The sequence below is a fragment of the Centroberyx gerrardi genome, chromosome 10, assembly GCF_048128805.1.
Source record: "Centroberyx gerrardi isolate f3 chromosome 10, fCenGer3.hap1.cur.20231027, whole genome shotgun sequence".
Classification (NCBI taxonomy): Eukaryota; Metazoa; Chordata; class Actinopteri; order Beryciformes; family Berycidae; genus Centroberyx; species Centroberyx gerrardi.
Genome location: NC_136006.1, coordinates 31,810,880 through 31,837,464, shown reverse-complemented (window position 1 = coordinate 31,837,464; position 26,585 = coordinate 31,810,880). Strand labels below are relative to the sequence as shown.

The following is a 26,585-nucleotide window of genomic DNA, read 5'->3' as shown; positions in this document are numbered from 1 at the left end:
GCTGTTGATTCAGACGGACGGCACAGGGAAACACTGAAGGGAGATGGAGCGCGCCTCGCAGGTAAGACAACGTATCAACTGGCTTCACATCTGAACCGGAATATTTTGGAAAAATAAACGGTATTTCTGCCTATAGGAGCCCATTTTGTCGTGAACAAGCGGATGAAGAAGCATTGGGTAGCGCTCGGTTTATTGCCTCTCCGTGATGTCGACTCCGCCTGATTATTGAGGTCAGTCAATTAAAACACACATTATCTTTCCATTGGAAAGCATTCGCGCAGTACTCTAATGTAACCTATTTCTGTAGACATAGTCACAGAGAGCAGAACCAGAGCCACACAGCTGGTCAGCGGTAAGTCGACACATCCACAGAAGCACCTGTAGAATGGAAGGTCGAAGAGACTATATAGTGAAGGCAAGTTCACTGCCTTTAATGTTACGTAAATGCTGTGTTTACAGCCAACTGGGTTGAATGATTTGTTTAAAAAAAAAAGTAATTGGCTGCTGTTAAATGATTCAGGTATTACCCGGAGAGTTGTAGTGGTAAATCAAACGGTGGGTAAACTGTAATCTCCAGTCAGTCATCATCATAATAGGCTAAGCCAATAATAGCACCGATAGAAACAAAAATCACTTGGACTTTGCATTAGTTTAATGCAAGTGAGTGTAGCTGGGTATACCTTAAACCTTGTATTGCAAAAGTCTTAGGCACCCTAGATTTTTTTTATATACATTTTGTCTTAGATGTTTATTTTCTGCATTAGTGTGTCAGCAGACTGCTTTTTATAGCAAATTTACTTATATTTATATACTTATTATTTACTTATAAACTTTTAATTTCATTATTTTTGAAAGCATCTTCGCTTTATGGATTATTATTTTTTTTACATGTAGCTAAGACTTTTGCACAGTACTGTATATATTATATCATTAGCTGGTTAAAACATCAGTTTGCTTGTGGTTACCAGCAACTATTTGCTGCATCAGAGCCCATTTGAACAGGAGAGTGTATGGTTGACACCAGGTTTAGAGGGGTTATGTAAAGACCAAGAGTAATGACAAGAATGTAGACAACCTTACTGCCTGGTGCCACTTCTCCACATTACTGTCATCAGTGTCCAGCTAAAACAACACATCTCCAAATTTTCCTGTTAATTTTGATTGTCAACTGACAGTGTAGAATGTGTTTAGTGGACTCAGGGACCATACCTGGATTACCAAAAGGGCATCCTTGGGCACCAAGGCCCCCAAAAGAGTAGATACATTTTTTTTATTTCATTGTAAATTCCCCCCCTCATACAAATTCACCCACTATCTCGGCTATCTTCAATAGTTGGACATTAAACAATTTAAAATATTGATGGTCTAATCAGTCTAATTTGGGTGGGCATGTCTGGGGCTGGGAGTCAAACCATACGCTATACATTGTGAATGTGAAAAATACATGGGCAACAATGAGAAAATTGTCTGCTTGTTCTCAGTTCTTTTTATTCCTCAGTTCCTCTGAGTTTTCTGCAAACTGTCACTAGCCTATCTTGATGCAGAATACCATGTGCACAGCAACACAGCAGTGAGGTTTCCCTCAAGGGTGAAAGGCATGGCCATAAACTGACAGGTTCTATCAACGAATTTAGCTTAATTTAACTAATGTCTGATTATTGATTGACTCAACGAGTGATACATGGAGCAACATGCATTCTCTTATCACCATGCAAACTTTGTCACAGAAGCCATTGAAATTACTTATGGATTCCTCTTAGAATTTGTTCTGTGGTCTCTGAAGTGTTTTTTTTCTTTATCAAGAGCTACAATACAGTGCCAGGCCTGCATGCCTACTACATGAAACTCCTTATGAGGTCCAAAGTATCTTGTGTGGCTTGTCATTTTCAAGACTTGCTTTTATTATTTTTTTTCCATGCACAGTCAGCTTTTCCTTTTGCCATTAATTGAACCTATAAAGTGCTTTTGTCAGCGACTTTTAAGTGAGCTGAGAGGCGTGGATTCTGCTGTGTTCCATCCTGCAGGAGCAGCAGGGTTTGGTTTTATCACACTGGCTTAATAATAACCATGTGATGCATATTTAGACTGGAATTCTGGAAGTACAGAACACTTTAACTAAGGATACAGCTATGCAACTTTTTTATTTCAATAGTAGATGATTCTGTATGAACCAATACCAAATCCTGATTCAATCCATTCCTTTTACCAGAAATCAAAGCAAGGCAATTTGATTGGTAGCCTTTTTCACACACAGAAGGATGTGAGGTCTTTGATGGTGACAGAGTAATTACATTGGTGACTTGGTGGTTAGAGAGATTGTCTCATAACTGGAAAAGCACAGGTTTGCTGTCCATAATAGCCATTGTGATGTATCCTAGTTAATACAAAGCCTGGCAAATTTTCAGAAATGCGCCAAGGCAGTCCCTGTCAGAGTGTGTGTTTGACATTTAAGACATTAAAGAGATTCTATTTTTTTTTTTTTTACCTGTTGCCAAGTGCATAGATGGTGTTTTCTAGCCTAGAATTTCTGTCCCTATGACTGAAAAATCCACCCACCTAAGGCCAATGACCATAATACACCCACTTCCAATAATAAAACACCAACATGTTTGTATAAAACCTCATTAGCTGTTGACCAGACCGTATTTGGCTACTTCCTGTAGTGTTGTAATTGATTCTAGAGTGTGCTACACGCTGTAGCAGAGAGATGCTTGTCATTCAAAGTCAGATTTCTCTTTGTAATCACACCTACAGTTTGTTTTCTTTGGTTTGAACCATAGGGGAAAAAATTGTTACATTTTTGTATTTGGTTTGTATTTGGTTTGAATAATCGTTTCCTATAGTTGATTTGGATTACGGTCTAACGAACCACATTGCAGTTCTCTTCGACAAGGACTGAGACCTGCATTTTCAGTTGTCTTGGTGTGGTTATTTGGTGCCTAGCGAGCTTGAATGTCATTGTTCTCACCTGCCCAAATGAACCAAACTAAAGGAGGAAATGCTTCATATGAAGCTTGGTGTGAACACACCCATAAAAATCACACAGTTTAGTGCCGCCTTTACAAGTGGCTCTTGGTATTGGGTTTTAAGTGCTGGGAAACTCTGATACCAATACCCTTTTCACTTGGTATTTTCTTGACTATCGGTGCTTCCCTACTTGGCACACCTACCTTTCAAATAGCTATAGCATGGCCCTATGATTGAACTTTGACCCCAAATAACCTTTCCCAACAAGAACTCTTCGTTTCTCTGTTTAAATGCTGCTCTGCTCTTCAGTGCATGTCCTGACATGCTTTGAAACACTAGGGGAGGAGAGGGGAAAAAAAGACGAGAAAAACCAGAGATCAGCAGAGAGAGAGGGAGGGAGGAAGGGAGGGGAGGGAATGAGAGGGCGTGTGAAAGAGGAGGGAATTCCATCCAAAGCTGCACAGAACGGAGCAGCTCGGGTTGAGGAAAGAAACTTTTGAAAGAAATGGGACAGAAACTGTGAGGGGGAGCCGGACAGCAGTGATAATTGGAAGACCTAGGAAGCCCATATGGAGGGGAGAGATGCAAGATGATTATTATATCTGTGAGAAAAGTGTCAGTTTCTCTCAGACTCTGACTCATTCCTTCTTCCTCTCTCTTTTTCTGATTTCTGACAGAATGGTGCCAGAATCTCAGTAGAGGCGTGATGAACGGGGCTAATCACGGATCCTTCTCTTCATTTTGGTATTTCTAACCCAAGGACAAAATCAAGATGGTAGAGAAACCCTCACTGATTGGAAGCACCTGAGGGGGAAAAATGAAGAACTGAAAGATTTTTCCCACGTGTGAACTTCTAGTGGACTTAACCTTTCTCTGACCCCTACTCTTGTCAACCTTTCACCTTACCTTAAAATTACGGAGTGAGCAGAGCATGGGACGTGAAGCTCAAAGCAGTGTGCTGTTCCCTGGATGTCCGATCCCCAGGGCCCAATGAGTAGCGTTGGATTTGGTAGAAGCTCCAGCTTGCTCCAGGGCCGACGCTTCTACTGTCGGGAATGGGCCCTGGACAAGCTGCGGCGCTGCCTGGACGCTCGCTCTGTGCCAGGCCGGCCTCCCGGGCTTCTGGTGATGGGGGGCCCTGGTGCAGGGAAGACTGCCTTATGCACTGAGGTAGTGTGTCCAACATCTGAGGCAGGGCTTGCAGTTGGGCTAGCACCACGCTGCCTGGCGTCCCACTTCTGCCAGAGAGAGGACCAGAGAAGCATGGATCTGTGGAGGTTTGTTCTGGGCCTGGTGGAACAGCTAAGGACCTCACCTCTCCTCTCTCCTGGGTACAAGGAGATCCTAGAGACCCCCTCAGTGTCCTCTGCTCTGGAGCCTCTCCACTGTCAAAAGAACCCTGATGACACTTTCAAAAGGTTTGAACTAAATCTTCTATTCACTGCTATAGCACCTTTTTAAAATCATCCATTTCATTGCACCATGTTAGCCACAATGCTTTGGTGTGGTAGGAATGAGGTGTGTCTGTAAAAGCAACTCTTGATTGACACAGATTTAGAAATTTCAAGGTTGTCTAATTGAGAAGGAAAGGAATGAAAGTTGTCAGATGGTAAAAAGAGCCATGTAAGCTATAAGCTGGCACCCAAGCTGAGTATGTACCGTTTCAAACTAGAGGTGACTGTCTGACAGGTGTGGACTCTCAATTGAACTAAAGATTTTACTCTGCTCTAGTCTACAAGCCCGGTAGTGTTTTAAGTCATGTAGCCATAATTCACACAAAGAGAGGCCAAGACAGTCGCAGGAAAAAGAAAGCAATTGTCCTTCTTCCTTGTCTTATATTTATTTATTTATCAACTCATAATGCAGCCCATTCATTGCACTTACAATGGGCCTCCAGTGTGAATGAATGCTACAATGCTATTTACGACACAATGTCCTTTTAGAGAGAAGAAAAGAACAAAGAGGTGAAAAATGCTTCCAGCATCCCAGTGACCATCTCAGTGCCGTTCAGCGAGGTCGCCCTTCTCACGAAGAGCCTATCATTCTGTCCTGGTGTGTTTACACTGTGATGAGTCTAAGCCCCTAGCACACTCTTCTTCTGTTTGCTATTCTCTGGTGTGAAGTACAGAGCTAGATTCCACATTCCCCTCTGACTGGCCCATAGCTAGGAGCTGTGTGTTTTGAGCTCTGGTGAGAGAAAGTGGCTGCAGGCAAAGCACTGCCATGTGAACAGCCGTTGACAAACAGATGAAACATGGGCTTGAATTGGCAGTGAAAGTGCATACATGGGGTCTTTGCCTTGAAACAGCTGATAGCTTGCTGTAGTCAGCAAGTCATTAACTCTGTTTTACACTGTAACAGACACAGTCACCAATGGCCAGTGGAGTGCTCTAATGAAAACCATTTTACAAGCACTTCTCTGCACTGGTGTACAGCCATTCAGATTGTCTTTGATTGTAGGAAATAGAGGCCACTTCTCTGTAGTCATCCAACTAGTCCTCCTCCCAGCTGAACTCTGCTTAGAGAGGCAGTTGTTTCAACAAATTATGATTCTTGGAGGGTTGGTTGTAACATGCGCTTCTCCACACCATGTCCAGTTACAGTCAGGGGTCAAAGGTCACCCACAGTCTCATGGCCAGGACCACAAGGACTGGATGGAGCAGAAAACCCTAAGCAGCAATCAAAGGTGCATTACCCTTCCTGTGTGTGTGCCCAGGAAGGGAGTGTCCCTTTTATCAAATGACTAAGGTACACAGAAGTGTGATAAGCCTGTAACCTAGATGTAATTGGACTGTTGCCCAGGACGAGTTTTAAATCAGCTCTTAAAAATGCACTAAGTGCTTTATCATAAAAATCAAGGCCACTGTATTGTTCAGTGTGAGTAATGAGATGGTCCACAGCCTTTTCAGACATGTTCAATCATTTTTTTCACAACCCCAAACTGTTAATTTAATTTCTGCGAAGAAAATATCTTGATGTGAAATGCACTGACTGACTGATCAAATATCTCAGTCTGTCCATTACATCTCTCTATCCAGGTGAATGAATAGACCGATATAATAACATGTAGTCCCCCATAAATGATGCAGCAATCCCTAATCAGTGACAATAACTAAAAATTCCATTGTGTGAGGGACAACTGCATTAATTTATGGAAAATTGCATGGAGGCGCTAATAGGTCTTTGTGTTTCTTATGAGGAATTGCAAAAAATGTTGTGATGGTAGGCAGGAGACTTGCTAGACACATAATTTACCAAAGTCCAAAGTGTGTGTCATTTCTGTGATATTGAAATCCCTCTAGCCCCCATAGAATAATATATGCAAATCCTAAAACTGAATGTTATTCTGTTTTTGATTCTGTTTTGGATTCAATAAAGGGTCATTTATGACCCTATTATCTGCATTCTGTTAATCTTTCAGCTTCACAGGTATCTCTCTGGACCATGTGCCTAGAGTCTATATTGTCTATAATGACTTTTTCATGCGTCTCTAGCATGATAACAGCTCTGGCATGTTTTCAGCTCAGATGACCTCTTCGAAGTCTTTATAAATACCTCTGGACCCGTTTCCAGGTAGCAGCATGTTCTGCTTTCACAAGGTTAGAAGCATTGCTTTCAGCATTTGGCATCAGTAACACACACACACGCATAAACCTCCACCAACTCAAATCCTTGATTTCTCAAATATTTTGCACAGGTGTAGTGAAACTGTGTTCTATTCTCTACATTAGTTTGTAATTGATAATATTAACTTTATTTGTATAGCACTTTTCTAAAGCAAAGATTACAAAGTGCTTCATAATCAAGACAAACAGAAGACAGAAACAGCAACAAAAACGAAAAAATAGTGGAAAGAGAAACATCATTGCAGAAATGCACGTCTGTAGAAGTGGGTCTTAGGAAATTATTATATATTATAAGACAACACTAACACTGCCAGACACCCGTTTGATCTCTTCGACGAGGGATTTCCACAGGGTAGGTGCTCTAATGGTGAAGACCCGGTCTACTTTACCTAGCCAGTTCAAATTATATTGCTAATCCGCATCCTGCTGACTGTACACTATTTGTGTATTTAACTCTTTTCATTGTGGAAATTATTTGACTAAACCTCAACTTTTCAAACAAAAAATGATCAAAAAGCGTTCTCTTCTAAAAGCCTGTCTGATTATAATAGCACCTTGATCTGTTGGCACCTCCTGAAGGAAAGGAGCAGCCATGTCTGGAAATGAGTTAATGGATGGAGTAAGCGTAAAAAGTCATGGTCATATTCCAGCTAACTTGGACTAAGCCAGCAAGGTTTGCGCTTAAGGAGCTGTTACTCTGATAAGTTGGACAAAAAGCATGCAAAGGAACAGAAAATCCAGGGTTTATATCAAGTTGTCAACAAACTTAGTCAGCTAACTCAGTTATCCACATACAAGGAACAGGGCCCAGAAGGCCCAGTCTCCTTTAGTGTTAATTAGGAATGCACCACATCAGGTTTTGTGTAGCTGATTGTCGATTTTTTAACAAGCGTGATCGGCGGATTACCGATCTGATTGCTGATTGAAATTATGCATTTTACCCAAACTTTCACTGGAGCATCTTTAACTGTGAAAAGGTTGTCACCAAGTATAAATCCCTCAGCTAATAAGTTACAAAGGGTTCTTTGGGTGTTATTACAAGTGGATTTCACTTTAGGAATTCATGTGTGCTCATACCGATATTTGTGAATGTGAAAAACTCTTTCCCAAAGCCGGAAACTAGACAATTAAGACTCAAACCTGTGATGTCATCAGGATGTCTGCTCTGTAGCGAATGAAAGGAAAATGTAGAACGCAGAATGTTTGAGTTGTTTTACCCAGCTGAGCCTTGTTCTGAAGTGGCCCAGAGATTTTTATTTACATGGTTAAATGATAGTTTAGCAATATCTTCTACCTTAGAACAGTGACCTCAAGACTTGAAACTGTCAAAGTCTGAGGTTGCTATGATTGAATTAACCCCATTGCATGTAGCTAACCAAAGCGGTGCACACACTCTGGGAATTATGGGAGTTAGTAGAAAGTAGCAAGGAGAACTGGCTTTACTTGCACCTGTGGTCAGAGCCTGGTTAACTGTCTACTTTATCATAGGTCAGTGCATGAAAGCAGCAGAAAACCAACCAGCAGCATTCAGGATCAATACAGCCAATCAGGAAAGGGCAAGGGGCTTAAATGACATAACCAATTGATAAGGAACTCTTCCCTGAGTCTGACAAGCCATCACTCATGTCAATGTGAGTTTAGGATCAATAGATGTAGATGATGAAAACCAGCACAACATTTTGGGAAATATTTGGGACGGACAGACAGACCAACCTATTCTAGCTGCTAGTTGCAGCTAACAATCTATAACTTTTTAAACCTCAGGGGCTAAGGTGAGGCTGGACAACCGCCAGTAGGGGACCCATTTTTGGAGCCCTTAGGCTTTGTAAGAGGCTCAGTGAGTCACCCGTTCTGGTAGAGAAGATTGATGCCCATTAGCACAGCTGGAGCCTTGTGTTGGTCAGAGTGGCAGCTAGACCATAGAACACAGTGCCATGTGAGAAAGTTTTGTGTGTGTGAGTATTCTTGTGTTTCCAGTTTGAGTTTTAGACCTTCAGAATGAGGTCATTTTTGGCAGACCTCACTTCTCCAAATGGTTAGTTCTTGATCAGGATTTAGTATAAAAGAATTAAGGTTAGAATTAGGATTATGTTTAGGTAAGGGTTAAAGTTAGTTTAGTGTTTGGAGTTTAGGGTTAAGGCTAGGATTATGTTCAGGTTAGGATAAGGGTTAAAATTAGTTTGGGGTAGGACATGGGGTTAGGGTTAAGATTAGAAGTTGACTTAGTGTTTAGGGAAGGGTTAAGGGTAAGGCATGTAGTGGTGAAGAGGATTGAGATGAGGTTTAGCGTTTAGGGAACGAGTGGGAGTGGAAGGTCCTCAAAAGGATGGAAGAACAAGGGTGTGTGCGTGTGTAAGGTTGTGTGTGTATATACTCTTCTGTGTACAAGTATCCACCCATATCTGTGTTTGTGTGTGTGCGCCCAGGGCGGAGCAGGAAATCCCAAAGGTTCCATCAACCTGAGTCATCAGCAGATCACAGCATCAGCTCCTACAGGGGTTGGAGATGGAGGAGAGAGAAGGGGGTGGGAGGGCACTGAATATGGTCTTTAAATGAGGAACCTTTTTACTCAAGTGTCTGTTCGTTTCAGAAGTCATGGTAAAATACTTATCCAGACGGCGATTGAGTGATTTAAAAACTCTACAAGCAGAACATTTGATCTGCTGTGTTTTTTGTGTATGATGCAATAAGGGCAACATTCCAGTCAACATAAAAAAAATGGCTCATGCTCTTCTCATTTCCTTGTGCTCTCATTTCATTTCCCCAATCCTTCCCTGTGTATCTCTCTACCCACCTGCAATTTTATATTCTACTTTTTTCGACATTCAGTTTCATTCATCCCCCCCCCCCAGCCCATTTTATAGTTTGCCCTCTTTGATTTTATCTTTCCCTCTCTGTGTCTGTCTCTCTCTCTCTCTCTCTCTCTCTCATCCCCAGGGCAGTGTTGGGTCCCCTGTTGGACCTTTCTCCTCCAGTCCAGACTCTGATGCTGGTGGTGGACTCTCTGGACTCAGGCTATGAGGCAGGAGATGGGGGTACTGGGGCTGGAACAGCTCCAGGGAAGAGCAGCTCCATCGCAGAACTCCTGGCCAGCCATCAACACCTGCTGCCCAGCTGGCTGCTGCTGGTTTGCTCAGTCCGCCGCCACAACAAAGCTGTGTGCAAGATGTTCTCAGGTATGAAGAAAAATACCTCATCCTGTAATTTAAGGATAATTCTGGTTATTTTCAACCTTGGCCTTATTTTCCTAGTTTCAGCAATCATGACGAGTAATTGTGTTGAAAATTTCATCATGTACTTACTTTACTGTAGAGCTTTCATACAGGTCGCAGGAGTGCTGCTGTCATATACACACATACACAGGGCCAATGGTAATCTATAAACAGTTGAATCCAAAAAAACATTAAAACACGTCCTTTCAACACAGTAATACTCATACTGTGATTAGATAACTGCGATTGAACAATTATCATGACATTTCAGTTATAATAATCCATTTGCTACTTTTTTCGCATTGCTCACACACTTCCTTGTTTACATTGCTGGCTGCCAGTCTTCTGCCGTGTTCACGTCATGAGTGAAGAAGTGGAAGAACAGGATTTTGTTACTTTAGTTTGAAAGCATTCTTTACATGTTTTACTTGTGGAACGCCCACATTCATAATCATTTGTATTTATGACTTTAAAATCAACCATAACGAACTACAGCAGATAATTCTTGCCTTTTGTGAGTTGTTGATTGTATTAGTGTGAATATAACTGATAATTGTGATTTTTCATACCTTGGACCGCCAACATCGGTGGAGTTGCTGCTATGTTTTTTACTGCTTGTGTTGACACACTTACACAATTTGTGATGCCGTGTGGGAGATATCACAGGACACCAAAAATTCCCACATATCCTACTTGTAATTACTACTAGGAGGTTGATGTGATGTTTTTTCACAGCTGGCAGTTCATATTTATAGAACATTTACTGAACGCAGCATCAACAGTCTACTTGCCAATGAGCTCATGCTAGTTAAAATAACATATCTAATACCGCAATATTCGCAAGTTTCAGGCAATGCATAATCTGACATTGGATGTAGGAAGGTCCCATTGCAGTGTGAGTATTATTGTGTTGAAAGGACATGTTTTAATTGCTTTCTGGATTCAACTGTTGGAGATTACCATTGGCCCTGTGTATGTTTGTTGGGACTTGTTGGGTTTGAACGCTCTACAGTGAAGTAAATGATGATATTTCATTGTGACAATTAATTGTCACAATGGCAAAAACTAGGAAAATAACGTCCAGGTTGAAAATTACTGTAATTATCCTCTAATGTGTGTCACACTTCTCTAAAAGAAACTATCGATATTGTGTGATTGTATGTCATTTCCTTGAATCGCTCCCTCAAATTTTACTTAGAAATATACTGATGACATGAAACTCTGATGATGGACTTCTTTTTGCTGAACAACAAATTTCTGTCCATGTCAATTAATATCACAATACATTTTCAATACTTAGATTGAGGGAGATACAGAAACATGTCCAGAGGAAAATCAGTGTAGCAAATAACTGTTAAATTTGTCAGCAAATATAGGAAGATATATATAATTACATATTAGTATAAGTATATATAAACATATGTTATATATTTGTGTACAAATATACTGTATGTAGTCTATGTATAAATACAATATAGTAAAATATAAAAATGTATACAGTATGAAATAGTGAAGCCTTTATGAAAATTACATTTCAGTGTTTCAGACAAGAAGCATTTGTTTTTATAAACCTCTGTTAACCCAGAGAAACTTGACTGAGCATGTAGACTGTTTTTCAGCAACCCCCAGTTTCACTTTTATTCAATTACAATCAGATCTGAGAGCTATGGACTACAACCACAGTCTTCAGCTTCTCCACTGGTACAATTAGGGGTTAGGTGCCTGGCACAAGGGCACATTGACAGTGGTTGCTCATGAAAGAATGAAAAAAATCTTATTCATTTTCCCTACACAACTTATCCCCTACAGTCCATCACCATCATCAACATCACCACTTCTCTAACCCCTAGGCTACTGCTGCCCTCTGTAATTAGCCTAAGATGTACAAAAAGTGGACTGAGGTCCTTTCCTTGTTATGGTCTGAAATTACACTACAATTTGTCCAGATTTGTGTCTATGAGCACTTTCCACTCAAAGTTGTCACCCTCATTAATAGATTAGTTTCAATTTAAAGCCCTTATATTTAGGATTTGAAAATTGTTGATTTTGGCGACTCCTAGTAGCCTGATATTCAGACTGAATGGCCATTTTGTTGCCACTCCATTATTCAGCCTGGTTAGCCGTTTTCTCTGTGCGGGGGGGTTGATTTTCCCCTAACCAATCACTAGTGACTGATGTATCCGGCCGCTCTGACGTTATTTTCAGTGACACTAATGCTGGGCATATTTAGCAACTTCACCAAGAATGTCAGTCATGTTTGGCAAAAATATCATCTTTGCAAAGACAATATTTTGGTTAAGGGGGTGATTTTAACAAATATTATTATGCCGAAACGCCAATGAAAAACCATTGCGCGAACGGTTAAAACTTTAGCAACATCGGACTCTCTGAATCGCTCGACAAAATCTAAAGAGTGGGCAGGATGCCGTTCAGGAGTCTGGAACCAGGCTAGACTCCTAGTGGTAGTATCAAAAAAAGATAGTGTTGCAAATGTCTTTGTGACATCTTTGCAACGTCTTTCAGACGTCTTTGCGTCATCTTTGCGACATCTTGGCGGTGTTTGCGACACCCCCCTCCATACAGCTGGATTATGTAAACAAAGTACTGCTGCAGATAACTGTAGCTCAAGCATTAGTTTCTATATTATTCCTAATGACAGCATTGTACTATGAAGTAGTTTGTTATTGTAATGATTTGGGTTAACAGGGGATCACTGTCATTGTGAACATAGCCTATCCAACATTTTACTATTCTGAGGCTATGAGCTGCAGCTAATGGAAAATGCTACCGCTAACGAACTAGACTAATCACAAATCAAGTAACATAATTGGTGTATGGAGTTGTATTAAATGTGGCGATTACAGCCGATCAAGGTGGCAGAAGGCAGGACACATGAACCCGACACAACGTCAAATGCGAACTATAAACGACGCGATTACAACCCACACACAATGGACAGGAGGAACGCCAGGGTCTGCTCACTGATGTAAATCGCTATGATGGTTTTTTTCCCTTCTGTAGCCCCACTCTCTGTCAGCAGCCGGCTATGTACCAACAAGTGAAGCTAATTTGCTAGGTTAGGTTACATAGCTTAGTAGCTGTACAGGTATTACTACATAAATAAACTCTGCCATTACACATAACCACAGATATAACCCTAAAAACATTGGTAACACAATTTGATACCCTTATTGGTATTTCATTTATATGTGTAGGAGAAAGAAAGCCAGCTCCATGTCGGTCTTAAACCCCTTCAGCTCCCGGAGACCTCCGTCAAGTGATCGCCTGGCTGCAGCTAACTCTGGTCTGACCCTATGCTTTGTCACTCTCCTTGTTAGATCTTTTAGCCTCTTATAGAGCTAGTGCTCTGCGCCGATGGGTCCGTGCGGCTCCCGAGGTCTGGTGACCGGGGGCTCCGGTCTGCCGTGTTCCGCGGGGCCAGGGAACGGGTAAATCAAGCCGATCGGCTCTGGGTCCCGCGCTCCCCTCCCTCTCCTCCTTAGCTCTTTTAGCCTCTTCTATTAAAGGCTTCTTGTTTTGTTTTGCTGCAGAGGGTCCAGCAGTTAGAGTCCTGTCTTCCATGTTACCACTATCTGCCATATTGATTAGCTTCACGCTGTTAAATCTAGGTAACTAGCCTGCATTCAAACTGTGTCTGTTGTCCTCCTGGTTTGGTTGAGGCGCCTCCTTTTCTGCCGTAAGTAAGTACGGCACTTTTCGCGCCAGTTCGTACCCGTGGGATACAGAGAATGAACACACTGAAAGCAACACATAGACTTAACCATAAACCAATTTTCTCCGCAATGGTCTCATTTTGACAAACTTTTATGGTATCAAAATGAATTGGATGATGATATAATCAGATACAAATTCTACACATAGGGGCTTTAACAATGCTCCCTAGCTGTGCAATATATGAGTGAATTCTGTAATTCCACCACAGAGCTTCATTAGTCGAGTAATCATGTCAACATCACAGTGGCAAGTGCTACTAGTGACTAGAACCCTTTCACATGTAGCTGCAGGGATACATGCTATTCTGTTTAATGAATGGAAAAAAGGCCCAGTGCCATTAAGCATATTTCCTTTTTTGATTTAGCTTAAAAATGTCTCATGATACTAGTGGCATATGGGGAGCATTATTTCCTGTGGTCTGACAGTGATGGAGAGGAACACTTGAAGTGTTGCTAATAAGGGATTGTACAGCATTATAATGAATTCTAATGAATATAGTCAAAACATTACACACATGTAGTATCCCAACTGCAGTTTATAATCTCGCAGTGCAGTTGTACCACATTCTTAATGTATTACAAAGCATGTCAAATGCTTTAGAAAGCGTGTATTTTTCTAATGTGATTCTAAAGATACCTAGACACTTGCAAAATGCACTCATGATGTCTCACAGCACGCTCAAAATAAATTCTTAGATAAAGTACTTTTTCTTAAAGCAAAGTGTGACAAAAGTCACACTTTCCTCTAGGCAAGAAGATCTGAAGACTTCTCTTGTTTGTAAAAATCATGCATTGAAAGTGTTAATCCAGTTATTAATCAGCCACTAGTAAAAACAAAAATTATCAGATTCAATTTCATATGATCAGCTGACTCAAAAGCACCCCTCTTGTTGATCACTGCCCACATAAAACTAAATTAGCTTCAAAAGCATGAAAATCCCACATTCTCATTATCACAGTGTGGGTGACATCTGAACACTTCCATTGTGCAGAGAAATTTATTTGCATGTTCCACCTCACAACACATTTCTCCTGATACTGTGTCCATACATTTTCCTGAGTTATTTACATTGTCAAATGCAGTTGGGAATTGCATGTCAGCAAGACACTATACTGAATACATAAGCTATGATATTGGGTCTATGCAAATATATAAAACTATATAGGGGTTAAATAAACTGTACATTATCATGATTTCTCCCTCCGGCACCTCTCTTCCCCTCCTTTTCTCTGTTGGTAGGTTTTCGTAAGCTGTGTCTGGATGACCTGCGGAAGCCTCTACCAGTCCGCGATGTGCAGCAGTACATCCTCCGCCGGCTGGACCAGGAAGGGGCACTTCGTCGTCAGCTCACCCCTGAGACGGCTGACATGCTGAACCTGCTGCATATCAAGAGTGGTGGCTGCTTTATTTTCCTTGAGCGTGTGCTGGATGGTGTGGCAGCCGCCCTGGTGGGCCTACGGGAGATCCGAGACATCCCCGGGACGCTTAATGGCCTCTACCTATGGCTGTGCCAGAGACTCTTCCCCCGGGGGCTCTTTGTCCATGTCAGGCCTCTCCTCAACACCCTCTTGGCCACCCCAAAGCCCCTCACACCCCAGCAGCTGTTCACAGCAGTGTGGACCCAGGACACCTCCCTGAGCTTCCAGGACTTCCAGAGCAAGCTCCAGACCCTCTCCCCTCTCCTCATTGATGGCCCCAGGTGCAGCAAGCTACTTTTTCACGCGAGCTTTGCTGAGTGGCTGATGGATGTCAAGTACTGTACGCAGAAGTACCTTTGTAGCATAGCAGAGGGTCACAGCATGCTCGCCATGGCTCTAACACTGCACGGCCCCCACCTGGACACAGAGAAAACCTGCCAGCTAGGCACCCATCTGGTCTGCACTGGTCTGCACAAGGACAACCCTTCATTATTGGCATTGTGGATGCTCTGGGCAGGTGCACCCACTCTCACACCTATCTTTAGCCCTGGGGTGCCCAGTCGTGTTCCTGGTGTCCAACCTCCCTCCTTAACTCAGCCTCCTGTTCTGGTCAGTCAGGAAGTCCTTCAACTCTTAATAAGGAGTGGGCTGTTTCCTCCAACTTGCTCCCCAGATGTAGGCCCAAGTGTGGGAGTGCATTGTATAGGTGAAGGGGGCACCATTGTACAACGGGCGTTAGAAAGGCAGGAGTCTGTAAAGATGCTGCTGGACAGTGGGGTTTGTGTAAATCGAATTGACTCTACAGATGGACGGACCTTGCTAGCCAGTGCAGCCCATGTTGGCTCCACAGATGTAACCAACCTTCTCCTGACTCGAGGAGCTGATCCACTGATTAGTGACCATCAGGGTCAGACCCCACTGACCTTGGCTTCCAGGCAGGGTTATGTCAAGGTGCTGTCGGTGCTCCTGGACTGGGCTAAGAGCCAGGAACCAGAAATGGCAGTGAGAATGGTGGAGCACGTAGACAGTGAAGGCTGGACGGCATTGCGCTCTGCAGCGTGGGGAGGGCACAGCGAGGCAGTGCGTCTTCTGCTGGATGCAGGGGCAGATGTGGATGGATGTGATGGTGATGGACGGACTGCTCTTAGAGCTGCAGCCTGGGGGGGGCATGATGAGATCCTCCTGACCCTACTGGACTATGGGGCAAAAGTAGACAAGGCTGACCGTGAGGGACGCACACCGCTTATTGCTGCTGCCTACATGGGACATTGTGAGGCTGTGGAAATCTTGCTGGACCACAATGCAGAGGTTGATCTAGCTGACGGAGATGGCCGCACTGCTTTGTCAGTGGCCACCCTCTGTGTACCTACAGTGGCAGGGGTCAAAGGTTATGGTGAGGTAGTCAGTCTGTTACTGGAGCGTGGAGCAGATCCAGGACACCGGGACTGTGACGGGATGACACCACTGCTTCTTGCAGCCTATGAGGGCCACGAGGACATAGTTGAGCTACTGTTAGAAGCTGGTGCTGATGTAGATGAGACTGCTGGCCCTGATGCCAATGCCCCTGCCGCAGCCGCTGTTACTCCACTGCTGGCAGCTGCAGCTATGGGTCACATCAGGACAGTGGGGCGCGTGCTCTTCTGGGGAGCAGCTGTGGATGCCATTGATAGTGAAGGGAGGACAGCACTCAGCCTGGCAGCAGCAAGAGGCAGTGTGGAGGTTGTCCGTGCCCTGCTGGACCGAGGCCTGGATGAGAACCACAAGGACGACCTAGGCTGGACACCACTGCATGCTGCTGCCTGTGAGGGTCATCGGGCTGTGTGTGCTGCCTTGACGGAGCAGAGTAGCATGGCAAGGGTAGGAGAGATGGACATTGAAGGCCGCACTCCCCTTATATTGGCTGCCCAGGAAGGTCACTGCAGCACAGCCAGGCTCTTGTTGGACAGACGTTCTCCCATTGACCACAGGGCCTATGACGGACATTCTGCCCTAAGTGCTGCCCTCCTGGAGGGCCATGCTGAGGTGGCAGAGCTGCTTATGAGGCGAGGGACAGACACTGATGTCCGGGACGCAGAGGGACGGCCTCTGCTCTACCTCCTGGTACTGGAGGGTCGCCTAAAAATGGCTGCTCTCCTCATGGAGAAAGGGGGGGTGCCCCTGGAGTCCCGGGACTCTGAGGGGCGTACAGCACTTCATGTGGCCTCCTGGCAGGGAAATATGGGGATGATGGGGCTACTTATAAGGAATGGAGCCGACCCCAATGCACAGGATACAGAAGGGAGGCCACCATTGCATTCAGTTGCATGGAGAGGACATGTTGAAGTGGGGCGGCTTCTCCTAGAGGCGAAGGGTATCATTGTAGACCTAGCCTGCCGCCAACATAGGGCAACAGCTTTGAGCATTGCTGCCCAGGAGGGATACATTAGCATCGTCGCTATCCTTCTGGAGAGAGGTGCAAACCCTGACCACATGGACAAGTATGGCCGTAGCCCAGTCAAAGTAGCTGGGAAACGTGGGCACTTTACCATTGTCAGGCTCTTAGAGAGCTATGGAGCAAAGCCATACCCAGGCCTGCAGCCCCCCTCTAATCCTCTTTCACCCGCAAGGTCCACCATGAAGAGCCCCTCCTCAGCCAGCTCGGGGAGTAATGGAGGTGAGGCTCCTCTGTCTAGAGGAGCAGCTGCCACCTCCACCTCTTCGGCATCCTCCCCTGGCTCCACTGCTGAGCGATTCCACTCCATCCAGAGCTCTCAGACCTCATCTACTTGCCACTCTTTGGCCACCGTGCAGACAGTGCCAGCTGACAGCCTGAGCTTCACCCAGCAGATCCAACAGCACTCACTGCCCCGCAGTCGTAGCCGTCCCTCCACTCTTCCCCCACCAGGGAGCTCAGCCATGGGCAGCCTCCATGGGAGCAGCCAGAGGCAGCACAAGGGCAGCCCTCCCCCCACCATTTGCACAATTACTGCCATGGTGCACAACTGCGAACTGCCTCAGAAAGGCTTATCCTCTGACTTTGACTATCCCAACAAACTAAAGACCCAAAACTCAAACCTTATCAAAGCGGACAGAGCTCAGTACGGAGGGGGTAAATGGCACTCTGTCATGGCTTCCCTTGGGGTAACACCAGGGCAAGATTGCCCCTTGAGAGCTGCTAAAAACAGAGAGAGCCCACCTCTAGGCTACCCCTATCAGCTGCAAAGCCCACCTCAAGGGGAGGCTTGGGATTCTGGACCCCAGAAGAACATTCTGTCACCTCCTTGCTACAGTTTTATCCCAGTCCTGCCTTCTAGTGCCTTGCCAGAGGATCCCATGATTGCTATGACAACCACAGACCCCCAGCTCAATCTGAAACAGGCCATCAAGCTGCAGTTTGAGGGCCCCACCAGTGCAGCCTTGTACAAGAGAGAAACACCCCTGTGACTGGTGCTAAAGTAAGTGACTGAATTTACAGTAGCTATCACTGTACCTCTTTCACTTCAGATTTTTTTCTTTGTTAGTTTGTGGGTATTTAGAGATGTCCAAAGATCATTTGTCTCCTGAAAAACAAAAAAAATATTATTCTCAAAGCAATTGTCAGGTATTTTAACATAATTATTGACATCATTATTGCATTGTATAGATCCCTTCAGTATTAAAATATAGCCTATCAGTGTTACTTCTGTGAAGAGGCTTTATACAACTGGCATTAAACCATGGCAGCTGGATCTCTAGAGGGCTACATGCCAAGAGCCATAAACAAGCAATTGTCTTTGGAGGTGTACATTTAGAGGAATTTCTGGAATTTTAATAACAGCATTCTTTGTTTTAGGTGGAGGTGGACATTTTTGCAGTTCAAGGGGCAGTTTAGAATGTGGATAGTGGCTTTCTGGGGTCAAATGAAAGAGTAAGGGATCTCTCTCCACCATGTGCCCCCCCACCCACCCCTCACCCTGCCTTTCCCCCTTCTGAGGATCTGAAGAAGAAGGAGCTGAAAGACATCAAAGCTGTTTACATTCCAGCCTTTCCATTGTCTTTTATTGTCTGTTGTGTGTGTGTGTGTGTGTGTGTGTGTGTGTGTGTGTGTGTTGGGCAGCTATTGTTGGACACATACTCACCTGTCCATTTGCACACACAGAAACATGTGCACTCTACCTCTATCTCTGTTTCTGGCATCCATTGTTCCAATATTGACATCCACTGTTGGGATATAACCTGCAACATCACACCCACAAAAAGAATGGAATTTTCAGCATTTCCTCATGCATGTTATTAGCAACACATATTGATGATATTAACATGTCATGCTGAGACAAATGTGTGTTGCCCTAGACATATACAGTAGATTTGTTGTAAATGACCCCCCACCCCCACCACCTTCTCCTACTGACCTCAGAACAGTGGCTAGCCAGACAGCATGACAGCTGGCCTTAGATACTCCCTTGTTCCTCGTCACAGAGCCATTACTGTGTCAAAACTGTTTGTGGTCTTTGTCTCTAGTTTGAGGCTACAGCTCACAGCAGGAGTTTGGTGCTGCACCAATAATCAATTAACTTCATCAGAAGTGTAGAAAAAAGCTTTTTGTGCCGTGGAACTGTCATAAAGCGGTCTGCCAAAAGGGCTCTCGCAAGCAGACAAAGTTACACTCATTCATTTGAACTGGAGACTTAAAAATATAACTAATTTTCAACCTGAACCCTATTTTCCCATCATTCCCATCATACTGATTGGTTCTGCCCAGAGTCAATATGTTGAACATATGTTGAATATGTTTCCCTATAGGACTGTATTGGAGCGCCGCACCCACTGGCAAGAAAGATGCAAGTAGCTGTATGGTGAAGAAATCTGACGATCTGTCTGTATGATGGAAAATTAGGGTCCTCGTTGAAAATGGCTTGTGCTATGCTTTAACTTGTTTTCATACCAGCTCTTTTTGAATTTGTTTATATTTTTTTCTTTTTGGAAGCAGTAAATAGCCTTGTTTTGGCTTTATTTTAGTGGCCTTGGTCTTCATCAAAGCCTTTTGATATTTAACAGTAAAGAGAGTGTCAGCATGAACCTATGGGGGCTGCTATCCAACCAAAAAGTCTGAAGAAAACCAAGCCTGCCAAAGCCTGACCCAGAGTCAGCCACCATGTCTTCAGTGCTGGGTTTTTGACAGAAACTGTAAAAGACAGCCAGGCTTAATGCACCAGCTCTGCTCACTCACAGTGTGACTGTATTGGACAGGGAGGATAATGACTGTTGGACCATAAATACCGAAGATTGATGTGGGAGTGCTGCTGTTAATTCAAAACTCATGTCTGGCCTAAGTATTCCCTAGTGTTTTGTTACCATTTTTCATCTGGTTAATATTTAATTACATTCTTTAATTAAAATGGCAAGCTGTGCCATAATCAATGTCTAACTCAGAGGTGTCATGACTGCTGATTTGTGAATGTTAGGTAGTTAGAAAATACACAAACTAGCGCACTAGTTTGTGTATTTTCTGCTGCTTGCACCTGTGGAAAAAGTATATGTCATAGATAATTACTGGTATGTTTGTGTCATGCAGGGAGAAATGAAAGACCTGCTACTCAGTGATCACAGCCACCTGGGATTAAGACATTAAGTCTAAAGTAATATTTTTACATATGCCATTTGCTTTTCTAGTTTTCATCCACAAATGATTTCCTCAATAAAAGCACCCATAAACTACTCAAAAAGAATCTAACATTATGAAGTTTTTATTGATCCCTTATAATTGGTACTGATGCAAAATGTATATACATATATATTTATTTATCTAATAGCCAGCCCTAGTGGGGTTCATCTTCTGGTCCAGAGAGAGAAATCTTCATGCCTCTGACTTGGAAAAATGGAAGCTTAATCAATCAATCACTTTATTGTCCCATAGGGAAATGGTTTTGCAGGCGGGTTTAAAACAAAATAGAAAGCAACATGCAGTATAAAACATAGACACATAAAATACAACAGTGTCATCCTAACATGCAAAGTACAGTGTGCAATTTAAATGTGTGAGTTCAGCAGATCGATAGCAGATGGAATAGAGTTCTTTGTTCTATTTCACTTATAGGTACTCTAAAACAACGGCCCAATGGGAGAAGCTCAAACTGGGAGTGAAGTGGGGGATCTGGACAATGGAGGACTGAGTTTGCCTTCCATTTCCTGCTTTTTATAGAGGTCTGATGGCTGGACTTGATCTTGAATTTTGTTTTTGAAGTATACTATGGCTTACGAAAAGAAATGTTCTTCATGGTGTTTTGCAAATAAATGTAGTTCAGTTAAAAGTTGAATTGAATTCTTCAAATTCATTCAATTTAGTCCTCACAATACTGGACCCTGATTGGCTGACAACAACACCACCTCGTCCAATTCAAATGAGGTAAACTGAGTGGAGGCTTTCCAGGTAAAATGCATTTTAATAATTCTTCAGTGAGAGGAGCAAGTCTAGTTGTGATGGCGTTTCCTGGAGTTAGTCTGAAACTGTAAAAAAGGATGGATTTTATGGATTTTCGAAAATGCAGCTTTAAATTTAACCACCCAAACAAAATCTAAATTTAACAATGTCATCATTAAACATCTTTGATCACATACATTTTTAATTCCAGTAATATGGTACCTTTAATATAGGGAGAGATGGAGGGGCTGGTAAATTGCTTGGTGGTTGATGCTGTAAATAGTTTGACTAATATAGCAGCTCTGCCAAGGGAGATAGGGGATCAGGTGTGGGAGATAGTGAGGGGGTGTAAAATATGAGACAGACTCTACTATACTGTACTATGGGCATAAGAATGTCGAATGACTTTGATTTGATTAAGTCCTACCAAGGGCAAGGGGGTTCAACCAGTGCCCTGTGTGAGAGAGAGATAGACATGATTAACTCATACTATTGTAAGAAAGTAGATATGATAGATATATGATGCCATTCATTACCTTTCACTTACTCATGAGTTATCCAGTACCCGTCTGCTCTATAATGCATAATCATATAATTGATACCATTCTGTTACGGGGCTAGCTAGACCTAGCTCATGTAGTTGTTTAAATAAATGCCTACCTCCAGCTTAGCAAGCCTGTAACCTGGAGTCTCCCCCTGCATGTTGCAATTGATGTGTATGGGGTTTTGCCTCACCCTGTGTGTGTGTGTGTGTGTGCTATCCCTACCTTCTGGGGGGGGGGGGGTTAGCTCAACTCACCGGCATGCAGGTCTCCACTCGGTTACCAGCGACCAGCTCACTCGGTCTGCTCGTCTGGCACAGCCTGGTAGGCTTGGCTGGGCCAGCCCGTTTGTTGGAAGTTCAGATATATATATATATGGTGGAAGAGGTGGAGGATGTGTAGATGGCGAAGATTCAATGATGTCTCCAGAATCCAGTAGGCCTTCAGCGTCGTCTCTCTCAGTGGCGCGTTCCGACCAAACTTGCCGCCAGCCCGCATTTTATCAAACTGACCTCCAATAAGAGTATGGGCCTTCCCCCCCATGTGTGACGTCAGTTCAGACCCTGCCTCTTAAGCCTACATACACCTAGACAACTGGAATTAATATTATAACAATTCACTATTGCTTAATGAAAACAGTGACAGCATCGTTCATCGTCAGCCTCCATTATTGTGGAGCCCCTTGTAGTATGGAGACTTTTTTTTCTCTTAATCAGCAGTTGCAAACAGGCAAAATCAATTATTGACAAAGTGATCCCAGAACACACAAAAAATCTTATCTCTGTTGATGAGCTTTAGTTGTTGTATTGTTTTGACTACTGTAACTTGTCAAGTTGCTAAGTATCATTGCTTCTGATTACCAGGAGTTTCTTGCTCAGGAATTCAACTGAGAATATAAGCTCTGAAAAGAAGTAAATGTTATATCAAGTGTTGTGTTGGCTTCCGTTAGTTGGTTACATCAGGCAGCAGTGTATTGCAGTGCTGTAATCAGCATTGTGCCACAGTGGCAGACAGAGAGCCAGCACTGTTTGTATACATGGGAACAAGTCAAGCCATTCCTGGCCCTGCAGCCGGCTATCTATGTTCCTGCCTGTATTAGCACAAGCTGGAGAGTCTGGCAGCATCTTTCAACCCCCCCGCCTCCCCTTAATCCCCTTTGGCAGAAACACCACCCTACGCACTGCACATATTGTAAAAGTAAGCACACAAGAAAATGTACTTGTGTGATATTTGTGAAAAGGCACACATACAAACATAAGCATTGTTTGGAGACATTTCCTTTCAGATGCGTTCCGTTTTGCTTATACCATTTTCCCTCAAATAATGACACAGTTCACTTCCCCAAAATGGAGTAGGAAGCATTATTTGAATGCACACCATCATACACAGGCCTAAAGGCAGCAGTGTAGCTGATGAAACTGTCTGCAGGGACTCCTCACCTTATAACAGTCCTCTCTCACAAGTACTGTTGGCTTCATGCTGGGTTAATTGGGCACATCATGTCTGGTAGATTTACCTTAAAACCATTTCTACCTTCCCTGCAGAAAAGGCAGAATTGAGAGTGCTGTACTGTTGATTGCACACTATTTATGAGTGGGAGGACTGGTGTTTGATCTGTGACTGGCTGGTTGGGTAGAGGGAGTGATGTGAATCTCTCAAATGTGCAGGAACCTGACTCAGTGCATACAGAAGCCTTTATGTTATACATCATAAGGCTATAGGGCTGAGAGATGCTCCCTCAGTTATTTCTCAGTGTAGAAGATCATTTTGCAGTCACCATAAATTGTCATTGCGCTTAAAAGTCTAATTGTAGTCAGTGTGCTGCAAATCTTGTCTCTCCAGTTTTGCCATTGTTACTGTAAGTGATGGCTGACATACTATAGTGTCATATGTAGAAAATGTTTCATGACCCTGGGACTAAGCCAAATAATTGCTACAGCATTGTAAAATGTCAAAAAACGACCTGACTGTGAATAGGAAAATCAACCAGATTATGTCTGTTCCCTGAGTTTTTGCCAATACAAAGCTCCTACAAGACAATGACAATATGTGACTCTCATGAATTACACATTCTCCATTCAATCTCTCTTCCACTCCTAACACAAAATCACTACAATATCCCTATAATATTTCTATAGGGACTTAGTGTGTCTGTGGTACTCAATAGTGAGTTTATAGTAACCTTAGTGTACTTTATATTGTTGTCTCCCATGGTATCACTATAGGGCTTGTAATTTTGCTGTAATATTTGTATAGTATCCTTCTAAACTTTATTTTAGGATTTACTATAGTTATTTTTCATGAGGGACAACATGAGCCTAATGAGGACAAGTTCACAATAGTCTGACACAGTTTCAGCAAACACACATTTTATTTACTGTATACTTGTAAGTCATCATGACAGCAGATTTCCCTGATAACCAATGCAATAAACATACCTATAACACAATCATCTCTATTTTTATCCTATATTCATGAAAACAAAAGCAGCAACAGGTGAAACCATTTTGTCTTTCCTCCTCTAGCTCCCACCCCTAAGCCAACATCCCATTAAGATGTTAGATATCTCTCAGACATTTCCAGCTCTGCCTTCACAGTCCACGTGTACCTGCATCACCGATAGGTGACTCATGACAGCCTGGGTCCTATTGTTTGCTGAAAAAGTCATGCCTGTAAGGCAGACTGCAGGAAGTTTCTTTAAAGGAATAGTGCACAAAAAATAAGATGATTTGATGGTTTGATTTGTTGATGGATTAATATGGACATTTTTTTTTTTATTCATTCATCCTTAAATCTCACTGAAATACTACAAGGTGTGTTAAATCCATATAAATCCTCAATCTAAATAGTTATGTTTATTAGTAATTGAGAGAGGGTGAGCATAATTTTCCTTCAGTAATAGAAATTGACTTTGCATGTCCCATCTGACACTGTGTACAATGATAAACCAGGATCCTATCCTAACCAGGATTCTATCAGACTTGTAAAGGAGAATGCAAAGTTGAAAGAGAAATCAGCCATAGTTTGAACACATAACCGACACCCTTGCAAAGCCCTTGGGGATCCTAACCTAGAAAACAAACATCCTGAGGGAAAAAAAGAACACACAATACACACAGGAACTCCTTGGAATGAAAGCAAAAGATGTAGAGCTGCAGATATCCACCTCTTGATGTGTCATGCCTCTGCACCACAGTTTATTCTAGGCAATTAATTACTAAGCATGAGAACATGCACCTAATCCCAAACAAGCAATGGCATCCAGTCTGTTGAATGAGACATCTGCTATAAACAGACATCAGACATATTGCACCAAAGAGAGACAGGATGAGAATTTGGACACCTGTCTGGTTTCATTGTTGAAGATTCACCCATCCTGTACTTCCTGGCAGTAGTGTATCTGGGTGTTTTGTACAGAATCCATATATCAGAGACGAGGATATACATGACAGATCGGCACAACTGGTGAAAGCACAGAGTGGAAGGCCTGGAAAGCCACTGAGCTCCTCTTGTTGTTAGTAAAGATCAGTACAAGTGTGGAAAATTGTAGAAATTGCCTCCAAGATTCCTGAAATTATTGAGGCCAACGTGACCAGATTCAAGTCAACTTGAGCATTTAACACAGCAAACTGAAAGTGTTGGACAAGAAAATCAAGTTTGACAGCCCACTTGAAAATTAATTTAATTTTACATTGTAATAAACAATATCATATCATGTATGTGTGAATTATTGAATGGATGTAAATAATATTATTCCATACACAATGGAAATGCTGAGAGTTGGGTTTCTCAGTGCTGACCTCTGCAGGCTACCAGCCCTGGGTGGTAAAAGCACACAGAGCTGTACATTGCATCTATTAACTGAAAGATAGACATTAACTCACATAACAGACATATTGCAATTTTTAGTAAAACTCACACATATTGGGCATGTTTACCAATAAGGAAGCTCAGTATTATTATTAAGTAAAATAAAATAAAATAATTATTTGAGGAGACAATTTCAATTATTGAACAATTGCATGTCATCAGAAAAAAATGACATGAATATAAATCTTACACTGTTATATTCATGTTGTGGTGGTGTTAGTAGTAGAACAGCATTCCGCTCTGTCTCCTGCTGCAATTGCACTGGTAAAAATGCATCAGTGAAGAAGAGAGGTTCAGACAAGAGGGTATGGCGCCTGCACATATGGAAAAAGGTTTGCTCCTTTCATGCTAGAAGTGTCAAAAAACAACACTAAGCAGTCATCATACCCCTGTGTGTGTCTGTACACATCAACTCACTGGTTATTCACTTCTAGTCCTGACTTCATTTGTACTGGTAGATCTTGATGCAGTGGTGCATGCTATCAGACACAACCAGGCAGCCCTCAGGCAGCAGGGCCAGGCCTCGTGGGCTACTCAGCCCCTGGGTGACTATGGGCCAGCCCACCCCCTGCGCTGGGTATAACACCACCTTGTGCTGCTCCCCCCAGTCCGCCACTAGCACGTTCCCATCTCTATCTATACAGATGCCCCAGGGGCAGGCAAGGACAGGCCCCATGCCAGAGCACACCCCCAGGACCCTCACTGTATTCCAGCCAGGCTCCAGCACTTTTACACAGGGCTCACGGCCAGTCTCGCTGCCTCTCTCGGACACAGCCACCATACCCGAGCTCAGGCAAGCTGCCACCAAGTACGGCCGGTGGAATCCTGTCACCACT

At 43.1% G+C, this 26,585-nt stretch overlaps 1 protein-coding gene across 4 annotated transcripts; it reads left to right on the top strand.

Annotated features, from left to right (window-relative positions):
* Positions 1 to 20,645, top strand: ankrd50l (ankyrin repeat domain 50-like). 4 transcript variants are annotated; one of them, XM_078286024.1, is made up of 5 exons: positions 1 to 61; positions 3,645 to 4,385; positions 9,531 to 9,769; positions 14,780 to 18,392; positions 18,770 to 20,645. In XM_078286024.1, exons 2-4 carry the CDS (start codon positions 3,937 to 3,939, stop codon positions 18,379 to 18,381), a joined length of 4,290 nt encoding a protein of 1,429 aa, XP_078142150.1. In that variant the 5' UTR covers positions 1 to 61; positions 3,645 to 3,936; the 3' UTR covers positions 18,382 to 18,392; positions 18,770 to 20,645. The 4 variants fall into 4 exon arrangements, with proteins under 4 accessions (XP_078142150.1, XP_071763713.2, XP_071763706.2 ...); XM_071907612.2 differs by lacking the exon at positions 1 to 61 and adding an exon at positions 183 to 230; XM_071907605.2 differs by lacking the exon at positions 1 to 61 and having other exon boundaries at positions 3,464 to 4,385.
* The last annotated feature ends 5,940 nt before the right edge of the window (positions 20,646 to 26,585 follow it).

What these genes read in the sequence shown, in the direction of transcription:
- ankrd50l (XM_078286024.1), top strand. Translation starts at nt 3,937, where the DNA reads ATGTCCGATCCCCAGGGCCCAATGAGTAGCGTTGGATTTGGTAGAAGC. An exon ending in CCTGATGACACTTTCAAAAG is followed by an intron (nt 4,386 to 9,530) that starts GTTTGAACTAAA and finishes TCTCATCCCCAG; the next exon opens with GGCAGTGTTGGGTCCCCTGT. An exon ending in TGTGTGCAAGATGTTCTCAG is followed by an intron (nt 9,770 to 14,779) that starts GTATGAAGAAAA and finishes CTCTGTTGGTAG; the next exon opens with GTTTTCGTAAGCTGTGTCTG.